Below are 12,394 nucleotides of genomic sequence, written 5' to 3' on the forward strand. Positions count from 1 at the left end.
TAAATCATGAAAATCAATTTTTTTGAATTTTTTCCACGTGCTTAAACACATATTGAAAATGTAAATAATGAAAACGAGTTTTTGCGTCTTTTCCACGTGCAGAAACACTTATTTGTAAGCAAAAATAACTCACCACACCAAAAAAAAATGTTTATTTTGATAAAACAGCTGTTACGGTTTGTTTTATTTTTCGTCGGGTTGTTTTCTTTATGTGCGTTTATGTGCGTTTATGTGCGTACTTTTTTCGACTTATCGACTTTCAGACTTTTCGGCTTCTTTCGACTTTTATTCACTAAGTCGACTTTTCGACTTTTTTCACAGACGATAGTCGAGTTATCGACTTTTTTGGAACAAAATAGTCGACTTCGACTTTTTCCGACAAAAAGTCGATTGTTCGAAAGTCGATTTATAGAACCCTAGTATAGTCTATTCTATAGTTTATAGTTTAGTCTACGCCCTAGTCTATAATCTAGTATTAGTCTAGTCTATGGTCCAGTCCATAGTCTTGTCTAAAGTATAGTATATAGTCCTATCTCTTAAGTACAGTATATAGTCTAGTCTATACTATAGTTTATAGACTAGTCTATGCCCAAGTCTATAATTTAGTATAAGTCTAGTCTATAGTCCAGTCCATAGTCTTGTCTAAAGTAAAGTATATAGTTCAATCTAAAATTTAGTCTATTGCCGATAATGATAGTCTAGTCAATTATAGTCTATAGTCAATTATACAGACTAGTCACTCGTCCATAGTTTGTAGACATTTTGTTATTTTTATTTTTTTTTTTTTCAAAATAAATGTAAACAAACAGCCGATAATAATATATTTTCGATAAAAATTAGAGATCAAACTTATTCGGTAACGAAATAACAAATCGTAGAATGTTTGTCGTAATGAACTTTAAAATTACGAACAAGAGTGTAAATCATAATTGTTTGTTTTGTGTGAACATGGCAAAGAAAACTGAATACAAGGTAGATTAAGAAGGTATACCTTGACTGAATACGTACAGTATGTATGTGTGTATGTGACAACAGCAAAACAGCTGTTGATGTATGGTAACCATCTAATATAAATTCCTTTTGTAAACATAACAAAATGTCATCACTAACAAATTAAAATCCATATGACAGAGAAGCGATGTTTTAGTAAATGACTTTTCATGCAAGAAAACAAATGTATTGATGAATTTTAAGAAAAAGTACAGAGAAAATACAGAAAAAAAATCTACAACATTTAGAAATTGTAAAGAAAAATAATTATAAGTAATGGATTTAAATGAAAAAGTTGAAGAATTGGTAAGAATAACGGCTGCCTTGAAAAATGAAGTCAACGAATTGAAGGGTAAAGATGTTTACATGCATTTAGACGAATTGGAAGAGGAGAAGGAGGCGTTAAAACATGATATACTAGATTTAAAAAGTAAATATATTCATATTTTTAAGATAATTAACAAAAAATTGAATTAATAACTTTTAAAACATAGATTCTTTAATGCAGCAAAATGAAAAGATTTTATCGTTAATAAGAAAACAAAATGACAAACTAGTAGAGACCATAGAGGCGGACAAGTTGGCACCTCAACTGGTGTTTAGTAAGAAAATATCACAATATTCTAAATTATTTCCCATTAAAACCCTAGAGGAATTGGATGCTTTGGAGGCCTTAATTAATGATAATAATGTAAACGAATTGGTAAGTGGTTTTGATTTAGCAATATTTCAAGTTTTAATAAAACAATAATGCAATATTTTTTAGATAGCAGTGGTCCACCAACTATTGGCTCCCCGTGGTATTGTTAAAAATCTTGCATCGGTTATGTCTATGGAATGTATTGTGGAATGTAATCTTGATGGTCTTCATAATAAGAGACGTTTATTAAATAGTCAGAAATTTATGGATTTACTGTTTCGTAAGTTTCGATAATAATGACCTTAAAATTTTCATTAAATAGTAATTTTTTCTATAGAAGCTGCTAATTTTGAGGGTTACAATCATAAAACGTTTTTAGAGCAAGTGCGTCGTGGTCTTAAAATGGCCAAAAATCGTCATAATCAAAATTTATCACGTAATCGTCATATGGAGCGTCAAAGACTGGAGCAACAAAGTGCCACCGACTCACTGGAGGGAGAAGAGATAATACCCGAAGGTTTTATAAAAACAGAAGAAATATTCTTTGAATGAAATTATTTATTTTGTATTTTTTTAATTTTTAAGTTTTTTTAAATAAAATAATTGTGTGAATTATGATTTAATTTATCAAAGAACCAGTTTAAAATTTCTTTTAAAATACCTTGTTCTACAGCGAATCTTAATAATCTTATAAAATTTGTTTTCTTACAACATCAAAATCTATTAAATTTCATTTTAGTAAAAAGTTAAACTTAAGTCAAAACTTAAAAACTATTTGTACATATTTACATAAACATCTAAATATTTACACACACTAACTTATGCCCCAACAAGGCTCTAATCAAAATCAGCTTCTTCAGTTTTAATAATAAATTGTTCTACAGTTTCTTGCATTTGGGCTTGTTCCTGCTGTTCCCGCAGTTTCTGTCTAGCCTGACAATTATTTTTATGTATACGATTCTTGACCATGCGCAGAGAACGTCTTAATTCATTTAAAAACATTTGGTTATTGTAGTCTTCATTATCATTGCGACTGGCCACTGTGGAAAAAAAACAAATTTTAATATTAATTTAAAAAAAATATTCCAACATTAATTACTTACTAAATATAATATTAATTTAAAAAAATATTCCAACATTAAATACTTACTAAATATAATATCAATAGTTTTGGGAAAATTTAATAATCGTTTTTTATTATGATAACCGTCTACATTAATTTCCATTATGAGATTTTCGGACAAAACATTAGATATACTTTTCGTAAGGCCTTTGGGTGCTATCAAAGCCTGTACTATAGTGATCTGTGGAAGATAAATGTGATAGAAAAAAAATAAATATTTACAGTTCAGCCTGTACTTTAGTTTATAGTATTATATAGTAAAGACTCTATAGTCTAGTCTGTGGTCTGTTACATAGTCTAGTTTATAGTCTAGTTTATGGTCTAGTCTATAGTCTAATCTATAGTCTAGTCTATAGCCTAGTCTAGTCTATAGTCCCGTCTACAGTCTAGTCTATAGTGTAGTCAATAGTCTAGTCCATAGTCTAGTCTATAGTCTAGTCCATAGTCTAGTCTAAAATCTAGTCTATAGACTAGTCTATAGTCTTGTCTATAGTCTAGTCTATAGTCTTGTCTATAGTCTTGTCTATAGTCTTATCTATAGTCTAGTCTAGAGTCTAGACTATAGTCTAGTCTAGAGTCTAGACTATAGTCTAGTCTAGAGTCTAGACTATAGTCTAGTCTAGAGTCTAGACTATAGTCTAGTCTAGAGTCTAGACTATAGTCTAGTCTACAGACTAATCTATAGTCTCGTCTTAGTCTAATCTATAGTCTAGTCTAGTCTATAGTTTAGTCTATAATCTAATCTATAGTCTAGTCTATTCTATAGTCTTGTCTATAGTCCAGTCTAGTCTTTAGTCTAGTCTATAGTCTAGTCTATAGTCTAATCTAGTCTAGTCTATTCTATAGTCTAGTCTATAGTCCAGTCTAGTCTTTAGTCTAGTCTATAGTCTAGTCTTTAGTCTAGTCTTTAGTCTAGTCTATAGTCTAGTCTATAGTCTTGTCTATAATCTAATCTAGTCTATTCTATAGTCTAGTCTATAGTCTTGTCTATAATCTAATCTAGTCTATTCTATAGTCTAGTCTATAGTCCAGTCTAGTCTTTATTCTAGTCTATAGTCCAGTCTAGTCTTTAGACTAGTCTATAGTCCAGTCTAGTCTTTAGTCTAGTCTATAGTCTAATCTAGTCTATTCTATAGTCTAATCTAGTATATTCTATAGTCTAGTCTATAGTTTAGTCTATAATCTAATCTATAGTCTTGTCTTTAGTCTAGTCTATAGTCAAGTCTATAGTCTTGTCTATAGTCTAGTTTATAATCTAGTCTAGTCTACAGTTAAGTCTATAGTCTAGTCTATAGTCTAGTTTATAGTCTAATCTATAGTCTAGTCTATAGTCTTGTCTATAGTCTATTCTAGTCTATAGTCTTGTCTATAGTCTATTCTAGTCTATAGTCTAGTCTATAATCTAGTTTATAGTCTAGTCTATAGTCTAGTCAATAGTCTTGTCTAGTCTATTCTATAGTCTAGTCTATAGGCTAGTCTATAGTCCAGTCTAGTCTTTACTCTTGTCTATAGTTCAGTCTATAGTCTAGTCTATAGCCTAGTCTATAGTCTAATCTATAGTCTAGTCTATAGACTAGTCTTTACATTAAGCTATAGTCTAGACTATAGTGTAGTGTATAGCCTATATTCCAGTCTGCAGTACAGTCTATAGTTTAGTCATAGTCTCGTCTATAGTCTAGTTTATAGCCTAGTTTATAATCTAGTCTATAGTTAAGTCTATAGTCTAGTCTATACTTAAGTCTATAGTAAAGTCTATAGTCTAGTATATAGTCTAGTCTACAGTCTAGACTATAATACAGTCTATAGTCTAATCTATAGTCTTGTCTAGTCATTAGTATATTCTGTATTTGTATTTATATTAAAAATACGTTAAAAATATCTACTCTGACCATTGTCTAAACTCCCTAATCAAAACTCAAATTTCGGTCCAACAAATAAAAAACTAACAGTGTAAAATAATATTATGTATACCCTTACAATATGATTTTCATTTTCATCGTTAATCTCTGCCTCAAATTTTTCCAAATCTTTCATATTTTCCAAAGGAAATCGTCGCGAATACTCTGATATTTGCTTGCCATAGAAGACATGAGGTAATGGATGCTCTGCCTCTATAGTTTCATTTAATATACCCGTTTGTTTCGATAATAAACTTATTATCAATTCATTTTGCTGCTGTAAGGTCTCTGTGAAAACAATAAACCATTAAAAAATGGGTTAAAAGTTTTGTTTTGTTAACAAAATAAATACCTTTTAAATCTTTAACTTCTTTACGTAAATCTCTAGTTTCTCTTTTTAATTTTTCAATTCTTTCATTTACACTAGACATTATTGTAATTTATTTTGGTTTTTTTTTAGTTTTGCTTATTTTTTCTTTACTACTGCTTCTTTGTAACTCAAAACGTGTTGTGTTTGCTTATTCATCCACTCATCATCAGCATGAAATGTCTCATGAAATAGAATTCATTATTTGACAGCTTCAAGTTGATGTATACATAGTAAGCAGAAAAGAGAGAGAGAAGACGATAAGTAGTTTTTTGCTTTTAATTATCATCCCTATGAAGTTATCGTACGATAACTGTTTTTTTTTTTGTTTAGCCAATAATAGCATGTCAAATGGAAACGAATGTTAAGTTAGAAAAAATTAAAAAACAATATTATTTATTACATATTATGCATAAACAAACATAATATATTTACTTTTTATCACTAAAAGTCCGTTTTATTTTTAAAAATTCCCCAATATTTGGTGTTTGTTTGCCTTTAATTTCCTATTTGACTCTTACAACCTCTTCCAAGGGAGTCCCCCTTAAAAGACTATTTTTTATTTAAACCATAAATGTTTATATTTGTACAGCTTGTGGTGATTTTTTTTAAATATGAAAACAAATCTTTTCTTATCAGTGTTTTAATTTTGCGGTATTTTACCCACTTGTATCTGCTAACTCATTGTATTATATTTTATATAAAAACTAGCTGCTAGATTATATTTTAAACACAGTTTCGCTTAGACATTTCATTAGGAAGAGAGATCAATTAAGAACAAACTCAACATCAACATGAAATTTGCTGCTATTTTTGGAGTTCTAGTGGCTTTTATCGCCTTCCTAGGTTGTTTTACAACTACCAGCGCTTCTCGTGATGCCCGCCCTGTACAGCCCAGATTTAATGCACCACCACCAAAACCACAACGTCCTATTATCTATGATACACCTATTAGAAGACCAGGTCCAAAAACTATGTATGCTTAAGCTTAATTTTAAAGTAAATTATTAATAAATGTGTAATAAATTGAAAATTTAGTTTAATTAATCCTTCGGGGTAAACTTTTGATGGTTCTAATCTGAAATAACAAAGGAAGTTGTCACTACAAACTAAAATATAGTCTTCACACTAGATGGTTAAGTAGACCACCGATTGGAATATAGAGTGGGCTATAAATTTGTATATTAACTACACTAAACTATAGACTACATTCAAGACTAAAGATTTCACTATGTTCTAGTTAAGGAACCAAGCAATAGACTGGACAATACATCAGAATATAGTCTATAGGTTGGACAACCGTCTAGACTTAAAACTGGGCTATATACAAAATAACAGATCAAACTGCTAATATTGAAAAACATTCCAGTCCTTCCTTTCATTTATAACAATAACTTTATTAAAAACACAAACTTTTCAAGTCAATTCAACCAAAAACAAAGATTACACTATTAACAATAAATACTTTTACTCAGATACTTTCCATTCTAATGGCTCCTTCGGTCTAGTTGTGCGACAAAATGCTGAACATTTATTACTGCCACAAGTTTCACATGGATACCAACAACCAGGACACATTGCTATTAAACAGTCGCAGGCATCGTATTCGTTTTGTTTACGGCTGGCCATCATCCATTCGTAAACGTCTTCTTTGAACTCTTTGTTGTTATTACCTTTGCCCAGTGGACGTCCTCTACGTTTGGTTTCCTTCTTTTTGGTGGTATTCATTTTTAAGTTTAATATTTTTAAATTTCTGATCTTTAAGACAAAAGAGGAGTTTTTTTTTGGAAATATCAAAAAACGTTAAATTTTTTTTCGATTGACAAATTCACCTTGCAATGTTGCATTTGTGGATATGCCGTTATTTAAGGGTTACCAAACTTCTTTTCATTTATTTACGAGTAACCGATTTGTAGTAAAGGTTCCAAGTGGAAAAAGCACGTAATAGTTTTGTCATATACTTAACTGTAAAATTGAGTATTGATTAGAATATAGACTAGAGTTTAGGCTAGATTATAGACTAGAAATAGACTATTGTTTGGACGAAACTAAAGACCAGACTATGGACTAAACTAAGGACTAGGATGTAGACTATACTACAGATCATTATATTATAAATTGGCTAGAAAAAAGACTATACAATGCACTATAGACTAGACTATAGAATACATTATAGACTAGACTATAGAATACACTATGGACTAGACCATGGAACAAACTATGAACTAGACAAAACACTAGACTATAAACATGACTACGGATTAGACTAGACTACAGATTAGACCATAGACTAGACTATAGTCTATACTATATACAAGACTATAGTCTGTACTATAGACTAAAGTCTAAAATATAGACTAGACTATAGTCTAGTCTATGGTCTAATATGTAGACTAGTATATAGTCTAATCTGTAGTCAAGTTTATAGTCTCTCTAGACTAGACTATAGTCTAGAATATAGACTAGACTATTGTCTAGAATATAGACTAGACTATAGAATACATTATAGACTAGATCATGGACCAAACTATAGACTAAACTACACTAAATGATAGATTAAAAATATAGAAGACTATATACAAGTCTGTACTATAGACAAGAATATATAGAATATAGGCTAGACTATAGTCTAGAGAATAGCCTACAGTCTAGAATATAGACTAGACTATAGTCTAGAATATAGAATACACTATAGACTAGACCATGGACCAAACTATGAACTAGACAAAACGCTAGACTATAAACTTTACTACAGATTAGACTATAGACTAGACTACAGATTAGACCATAGACTAGACTATAGTCTATACTATAGCCTATACTATATACAAGACTATAGTCTGTACTATAGACTATAGTCTAGAATATAGACTAGACTATAGTTTAGAATATAGACTAGACTTTAGTCTAAAATATATACTAAACTATAGTCTAGAATATAAACTAGACTATAGTCTAGAATATTGATTAGACTATTATCTAGAATATAGACTAGACTATAGAATACATTATAGACTATATCATGGACCAAACTATAGACTAAACTACACTAAATAATAGATTAGAAATAAAGAAGGCTATATACAAGACTGTACTATAGACAAGAATATATAGAATATAGGCTAGACTATAGACTAGACTATAGTCTAGAGTATAGACTAGACTATAGTCTAGAATATAGACTAGACTATAGTCTAGAATATAGACTGGACTATTGTCTAGAATATAGACTATACTATTGTCTAGAATATAGACTAGACTATAGAATACATTATAGACTAGATCATGGACCAAACTATAGTAGTCTACATGCATACTAGTATAGTCTACAAATAAAACAACCTCCAATTTCTGTATAAAAAAAACGAAATACTTTATTAAAAAACAATTAAGAAACAATAAATTTATATTAAAGAACTCTGTGACCACTGATGCACTTCTGTGGGTAGTGCCTGATAACGTTGTACGGCCTGATTTATTTGAGTATAGGTTAAGGCCAACTTGTGCATTTCAAATTCCTTCTGAACTTTGCAACTAGTAGACATCAAAGGCAAAAGTAACTCCACATTGCGTAAATGTTCAAAAGCCTTTAAAACTACCGATCTCTCCACACCCTGCATTGTTGAAGAAACTTTGGCAAATTTCGTAAATCTAGAGAAGATAATTTCAAAATTAAAAGGATCTCTGTCATAGATTTCCGAATGATGTTTAATGGCTATAATGAGGCATAATTCCAAAACCGATAGGCCACATAAAAGCTCTACCTTATCATCGGATTCGTAAGAGGCTGTAAGTTGAGCTATTTGTTCTGGAGTAATTTGTGCTTCTATATTAGCTTGAGGCTGTATTTGCGCCACTAGACGAAAGATGAAAGTTTTTAGTAAAGATTCACTAACATCAAAATCAAATATGGCCTGCAGTGACTTGTTGACTGTGCTGTTTTTGAGTAAACTTTGTATATATTTATTCCAAGCATCAGAGATTTTCTTGTTGAATTTATATTTGCCGGGTTGGAAATGATTACGATGAAAAGTCAATTCTTGGGAATTTATTTTCTTAAGAGTTTCTACCCTTTCGGCATGTTCTTTAAGTTCTTTATCACTGGGTATGGTTAAAAGATCACCAAAGAGTTTTAGATATCCCTCAAAACTTTCTGAATTTGGAAATATAAAAACTTGACGATGGGAAAAGCGAGATTTAACACGTTTCTCTAGCAATTCTATAACATCCAGACGACAAGTAACACCCAAAACACAAATGGGCGCCTGAGCACTTTGTGAAACATCAAACAGATTGTAGAGTAGCGTCTGGTTATGATGAGCACAAAATAAATCAAACTCCTCCAGGATAAAGACAACACTTTTGGACCTTCTATTGCCAGCCTTGAGACAAGCCAATAGAAAGGCTAAATTTTCAGCAAATGAACCAAATACTTTTCCATCAGTGGCATTTTCCAATTGCATTTGTACTGTGGCTGATTTTAGGGCCAATCTGTCATCAGTATGAAGATTACCATCAAGATGCACAATCAAGGTATTCGCAACAAAATCTTTGTTTTTCATTAAATCCGCCAAAGCGGCATTAATGAGCTAAAATTACATTCAAATATAAAACTTTATTTCTTTTTTATTTTTGATACATACCGTAGTTTTTCCCGATCCTCTGGGTCCTATTAATAGCAAGGAATTCGATTCTCCCATTTCGGCTGTGCGCTGCAATAATTGTCTAACATTTTCTCGTTCATTTTCGTGTCCCCGAAAGGTGGTGTAGTCTTTTTGCAAACGTTCTTTAAGAAATCTACGTATTTTTAATATTTCTTCACTGTGATCAGGCATTGCTAGTTAATTTAATTGATAATTTATGTTTTCTATCTATTAAGGAAGTTTGAGCGTTTTTGTTTACATTTACTTTGTTTTATTTACAAATAAACAGCGCCAAATATAGTGATGACACTCGGTGCAATAACAATGCTATCGATTATGCTATACAGCTTGAGTTTTGCGTTGCCAAATCAAATACATTGTTGAGAATAATAATAGGAGGGTTCAAACAATTTCTTTCTCTGTTTTTTTAATCTTCTGTGAGGATTTTAATAATGGAACTTAAGGTGTCCGATATGCAACGTTTTTATGGTGTATAACGCTTTTTAACCTAACCTAAGCATTAATTTAGGGTTTAAATCTAGTCTATCTACTCTATCAGTCTATCTAGTCTATCTATCTATCTATCTATCTATCTATCTATCTATCTATCTATCTATCTATCTATCTATCTATCTATCTATCTATCTATCTATCTATCTATCTATCTATCTATCTATCTATCTATCTATCTATCTATCTATCTATCTATCTATCTATATCTATCTATATCTATCTAAGGATTTTTAATAAAAAGGAAAACGGAACTTGTAAGATTGCAAATATTAAAATAATGATATTTGACAAAGGCGGTTCGAAGGGGGATGTAGCTCAGCGGTAGAGCGCTCGCTTTGCATGTGAGAGGCCCCGGGTTCAATCCCCGGCATCTCCAAACTTTTTAATTTTTTTAAAGAAGTATAAAAGAAAAAGAAGAAAGTAGTATAAAAAATCGTGTTCGAAATATTGGCTTTAAGCAACTGATGGGAGGAATCATACACACCTTTCCGTATATAATATATATTAAGCAAAGGATTTTTACATTGACGTAATGAGCTTTTATCTATAATTAGTCAAGGAAACCGCATAGGGGATGTAGCTCAGTGGTAGAGCGCTCGCTTTGCATGTGAGAGGCCCCGGGTTCAATCCCCGGCATCTCCAATTCAGTTTTTTTTTTTCCCAAATTTTAGAATTCTTCAAATATTATCTCAAGGACCGATCTTAATGGAAAATTGTCGTTTGTAAATTATTGACTAACATTACTTTGTTTTGTTAACATGGATATTTTGGTTCGAAAACCGGGATTGCTATTTGTCAGGATCTTAATTAAGGGGATGTAGCTCAGTGGTAGAGCGCTCGCTTTGCATGTGAGAGGCCCCGGGTTCAATCCCCGGCATCTCCAATAAATTACTTTTTTGTTTTTGTTCCATTGAAATGAATTTGCAAATTAATTTGTAATATGATATTATCGTTAAAATCGAAGGATTCTGCTTTAATTTATAACTATAGGTTTCAAAATCTGCGCAAGCAAAATGTAACTTAACAGGATCACAATACAGGGGATGTAGCTCAGTGGTAGAGCGCTCGCTTTGCATGTGAGAGGCCCCGGGTTCAATCCCCGGCATCTCCAAAGTTTTATTTTTTCTAATTATTTAATGAGAACATATCACATTATAGATTTTCTATTACTCAGGACTTAGCATAGGTAACTGGAAAAGTACCAGAGGAATAACAAAAAAAAAGTATGAAAAATAAAAGTATCGATTTTATATTTCTAGTAAAATAATATAGAAAATCAAAAAGTACTATTTTGAGAAGGAAATATTCCAAATAACAAAAAAGTACCAAAAAGTCCTATATTGTAGATTCTAATTCTAAAGGACTTAGCATGCCTAATTTCATGTTTCTATGTTCTTTATTAAGTTTCTGTCTCCTACCTGAAATGTCAAAAAAGTACTAGACATCTGTCCCCTTATTAGTACTAATAAAGTTCTGTTGTAACTCTTTTACTTAACAAGTTACGACATAACTGAAGTTACACCCTTTTTTACTCCCTAAATATTTGAATTTTCAAAAATGTCTACATAGGGCGGGTTTCTTACTACTTAGTTAAACTAGGCTTAACTTGATGTTAGATTAAACTCGGAACAAATTTAGTTGGACTTTAACCGATGATTGTGTTTTTATACCCTTCACCTTCGTGAGAAGGGTATATATAAGATTATCATTCCGTTTGTAATTTCTATAATATAATGTACCGACCCTATAAAGTATATATATTCTGGATCCTTATAGATAGCGGAGTCGATTAAGCCATGTCCGTCTGTCTGTCTGTTTGTCTGTTGAAATCAGTTTTTAGAGGTTCCCAGATATCGGCGAAATCCGAATCTTCAATAATTTAGTTAGACATGCTTTCGAGAAGATCGCTATTTAAAATCAGCAAAATCGGTCTATAAATAACGGAGATACGAACAAAAATCCGAGACAACCTCTGAAAATTTCATCAAAAAAGCCACATTTTTTTTCATGCTTTGTTAAAAAAGCAACAACAACATTGTGAATTGGATAAAGATGTACAAGTGCGTGTGGAGATGTTTATTGGTTTTATTTAGCTGTGTATTTTTTTATATGTTTGGATGCTGTTCTGCTCTCACGAAGGTAAGTGGGTATAACAAGAACAAGGAGATAAAGCAGTAATATGTTGGTAATACAGTTGATATTTGTTTGAGGGTGGTAATA

The 12,394-nt window shown here is 31.2% G+C and overlaps 4 protein-coding genes and 4 non-coding genes across 8 annotated transcripts; 6 read left to right on the forward strand and 2 right to left on the reverse strand.

The window, feature by feature from the left end:
* Positions 1–1,130: 1,130 nt before the first annotated feature.
* On the forward strand, positions 1,131–2,312 carry LOC111676962. The gene is made up of 4 exons (XM_023437980.2): positions 1,131–1,420; positions 1,485–1,693; positions 1,757–1,910; positions 1,968–2,312. The coding sequence occupies exons 1-4, from the start codon at positions 1,267–1,269 to the stop codon at positions 2,180–2,182; spliced, it is 732 nt and encodes a 243-aa protein (XP_023293748.2). The 5' UTR covers positions 1,131–1,266; the 3' UTR covers positions 2,183–2,312.
* Positions 2,313–2,467: 155 nt separating this feature from the next.
* LOC111676959 lies at positions 2,468–5,222 on the reverse strand. Its single transcript, XM_023437977.2, has 4 exons — positions 5,004–5,222; positions 4,731–4,939; positions 2,781–2,934; positions 2,468–2,670 (listed from the first exon to the last, which is right to left on the reverse strand). Exons 1-4 carry the CDS (start codon positions 5,080–5,082, stop codon positions 2,468–2,470), a joined length of 645 nt encoding a protein of 214 aa, XP_023293745.1. The 5' UTR covers positions 5,083–5,222.
* Positions 5,223–5,735: 513 nt separating this feature from the next.
* Positions 5,736–6,051, forward strand: LOC111676957. The gene has a single exon (XM_023437974.2). It carries the CDS (start codon positions 5,813–5,815, stop codon positions 6,002–6,004), a length of 192 nt encoding a protein of 63 aa, XP_023293742.1. The 5' UTR covers positions 5,736–5,812; the 3' UTR covers positions 6,005–6,051.
* A 2,321-nt stretch (positions 6,052–8,372) lies between these two features.
* Positions 8,373–9,951, reverse strand: LOC111676951 (origin recognition complex subunit 4). The gene is made up of 2 exons (XM_023437969.2): positions 9,662–9,951; positions 8,373–9,607 (listed from the first exon to the last, which is right to left on the reverse strand). Exons 1-2 carry the CDS (start codon positions 9,851–9,853, stop codon positions 8,423–8,425), a joined length of 1,377 nt encoding a protein of 458 aa, XP_023293737.2. The 5' UTR covers positions 9,854–9,951; the 3' UTR covers positions 8,373–8,422.
* Positions 9,952–10,478: 527 nt separating this feature from the next.
* Trnaa-ugc lies at positions 10,479–10,550 on the forward strand. Its single transcript has one exon. It is a non-coding gene; the product is annotated as a tRNA-Ala (tRNA).
* Positions 10,551–10,744: 194 nt separating this feature from the next.
* Trnaa-ugc lies at positions 10,745–10,816 on the forward strand. Its single transcript has one exon. It is a non-coding gene; the product is annotated as a tRNA-Ala (tRNA).
* Positions 10,817–10,985: 169 nt separating this feature from the next.
* Trnaa-ugc lies at positions 10,986–11,057 on the forward strand. The gene has a single exon. It is a non-coding gene; the product is annotated as a tRNA-Ala (tRNA).
* Positions 11,058–11,213: 156 nt separating this feature from the next.
* Trnaa-ugc lies at positions 11,214–11,285 on the forward strand. Its single transcript has one exon. It is a non-coding gene; the product is annotated as a tRNA-Ala (tRNA).
* Positions 11,286–12,394: the final 1,109 nt, after the last annotated feature.

This window comes from Lucilia cuprina, chromosome 6 (genome assembly GCF_022045245.1).
Source record: "Lucilia cuprina isolate Lc7/37 chromosome 6, ASM2204524v1, whole genome shotgun sequence".
Lineage (NCBI taxonomy): Eukaryota > Metazoa > Arthropoda > Insecta > Diptera > Calliphoridae > Lucilia > Lucilia cuprina.

Bases quoted from the DNA above. Each gene is read 5' to 3' on its own strand.
- LOC111676962 (XM_023437980.2), top strand. From the start codon at position 1,267: ATGGATTTAAATGAAAAAGTTGAAGAATTGGTAAGAATAACGGCTGCC. The intron at 1,694-1,756 runs GTAAGTGGTTTT...AATATTTTTTAG, and splicing joins ATAATAATGTAAACGAATTG to ATAGCAGTGGTCCACCAACT. The intron at 1,911-1,967 runs GTAAGTTTCGAT...TTTTTTCTATAG, and splicing joins ATTTATGGATTTACTGTTTC to AAGCTGCTAATTTTGAGGGT.
- LOC111676959 (XM_023437977.2), bottom strand. From the start codon at position 5,082: ATGTCTAGTGTAAATGAAAGAATTGAAAAATTAAAAAGAGAAACTAGA. The intron at 4,940-5,003 runs GTATTTATTTTG...TTGTTTTCACAG, and splicing joins AGAAGTTAAAGATTTAAAAG to AGACCTTACAGCAGCAAAAT. The intron at 2,671-2,780 runs GTAAGTATTTAA...TTTTTTCCACAG, and splicing joins AACTATTGATATTATATTTA to TGGCCAGTCGCAATGATAAT.
- LOC111676957 (XM_023437974.2), top strand. From the start codon at position 5,813: ATGAAATTTGCTGCTATTTTTGGAGTTCTAGTGGCTTTTATCGCCTTC.
- LOC111676951 (XM_023437969.2), bottom strand. From the start codon at position 9,853: ATGCCTGATCACAGTGAAGAAATATTAAAAATACGTAGATTTCTTAAA. The intron at 9,608-9,661 runs GTATGTATCAAA...ATGTAATTTTAG, and splicing joins GAGGATCGGGAAAAACTACG to CTCATTAATGCCGCTTTGGC.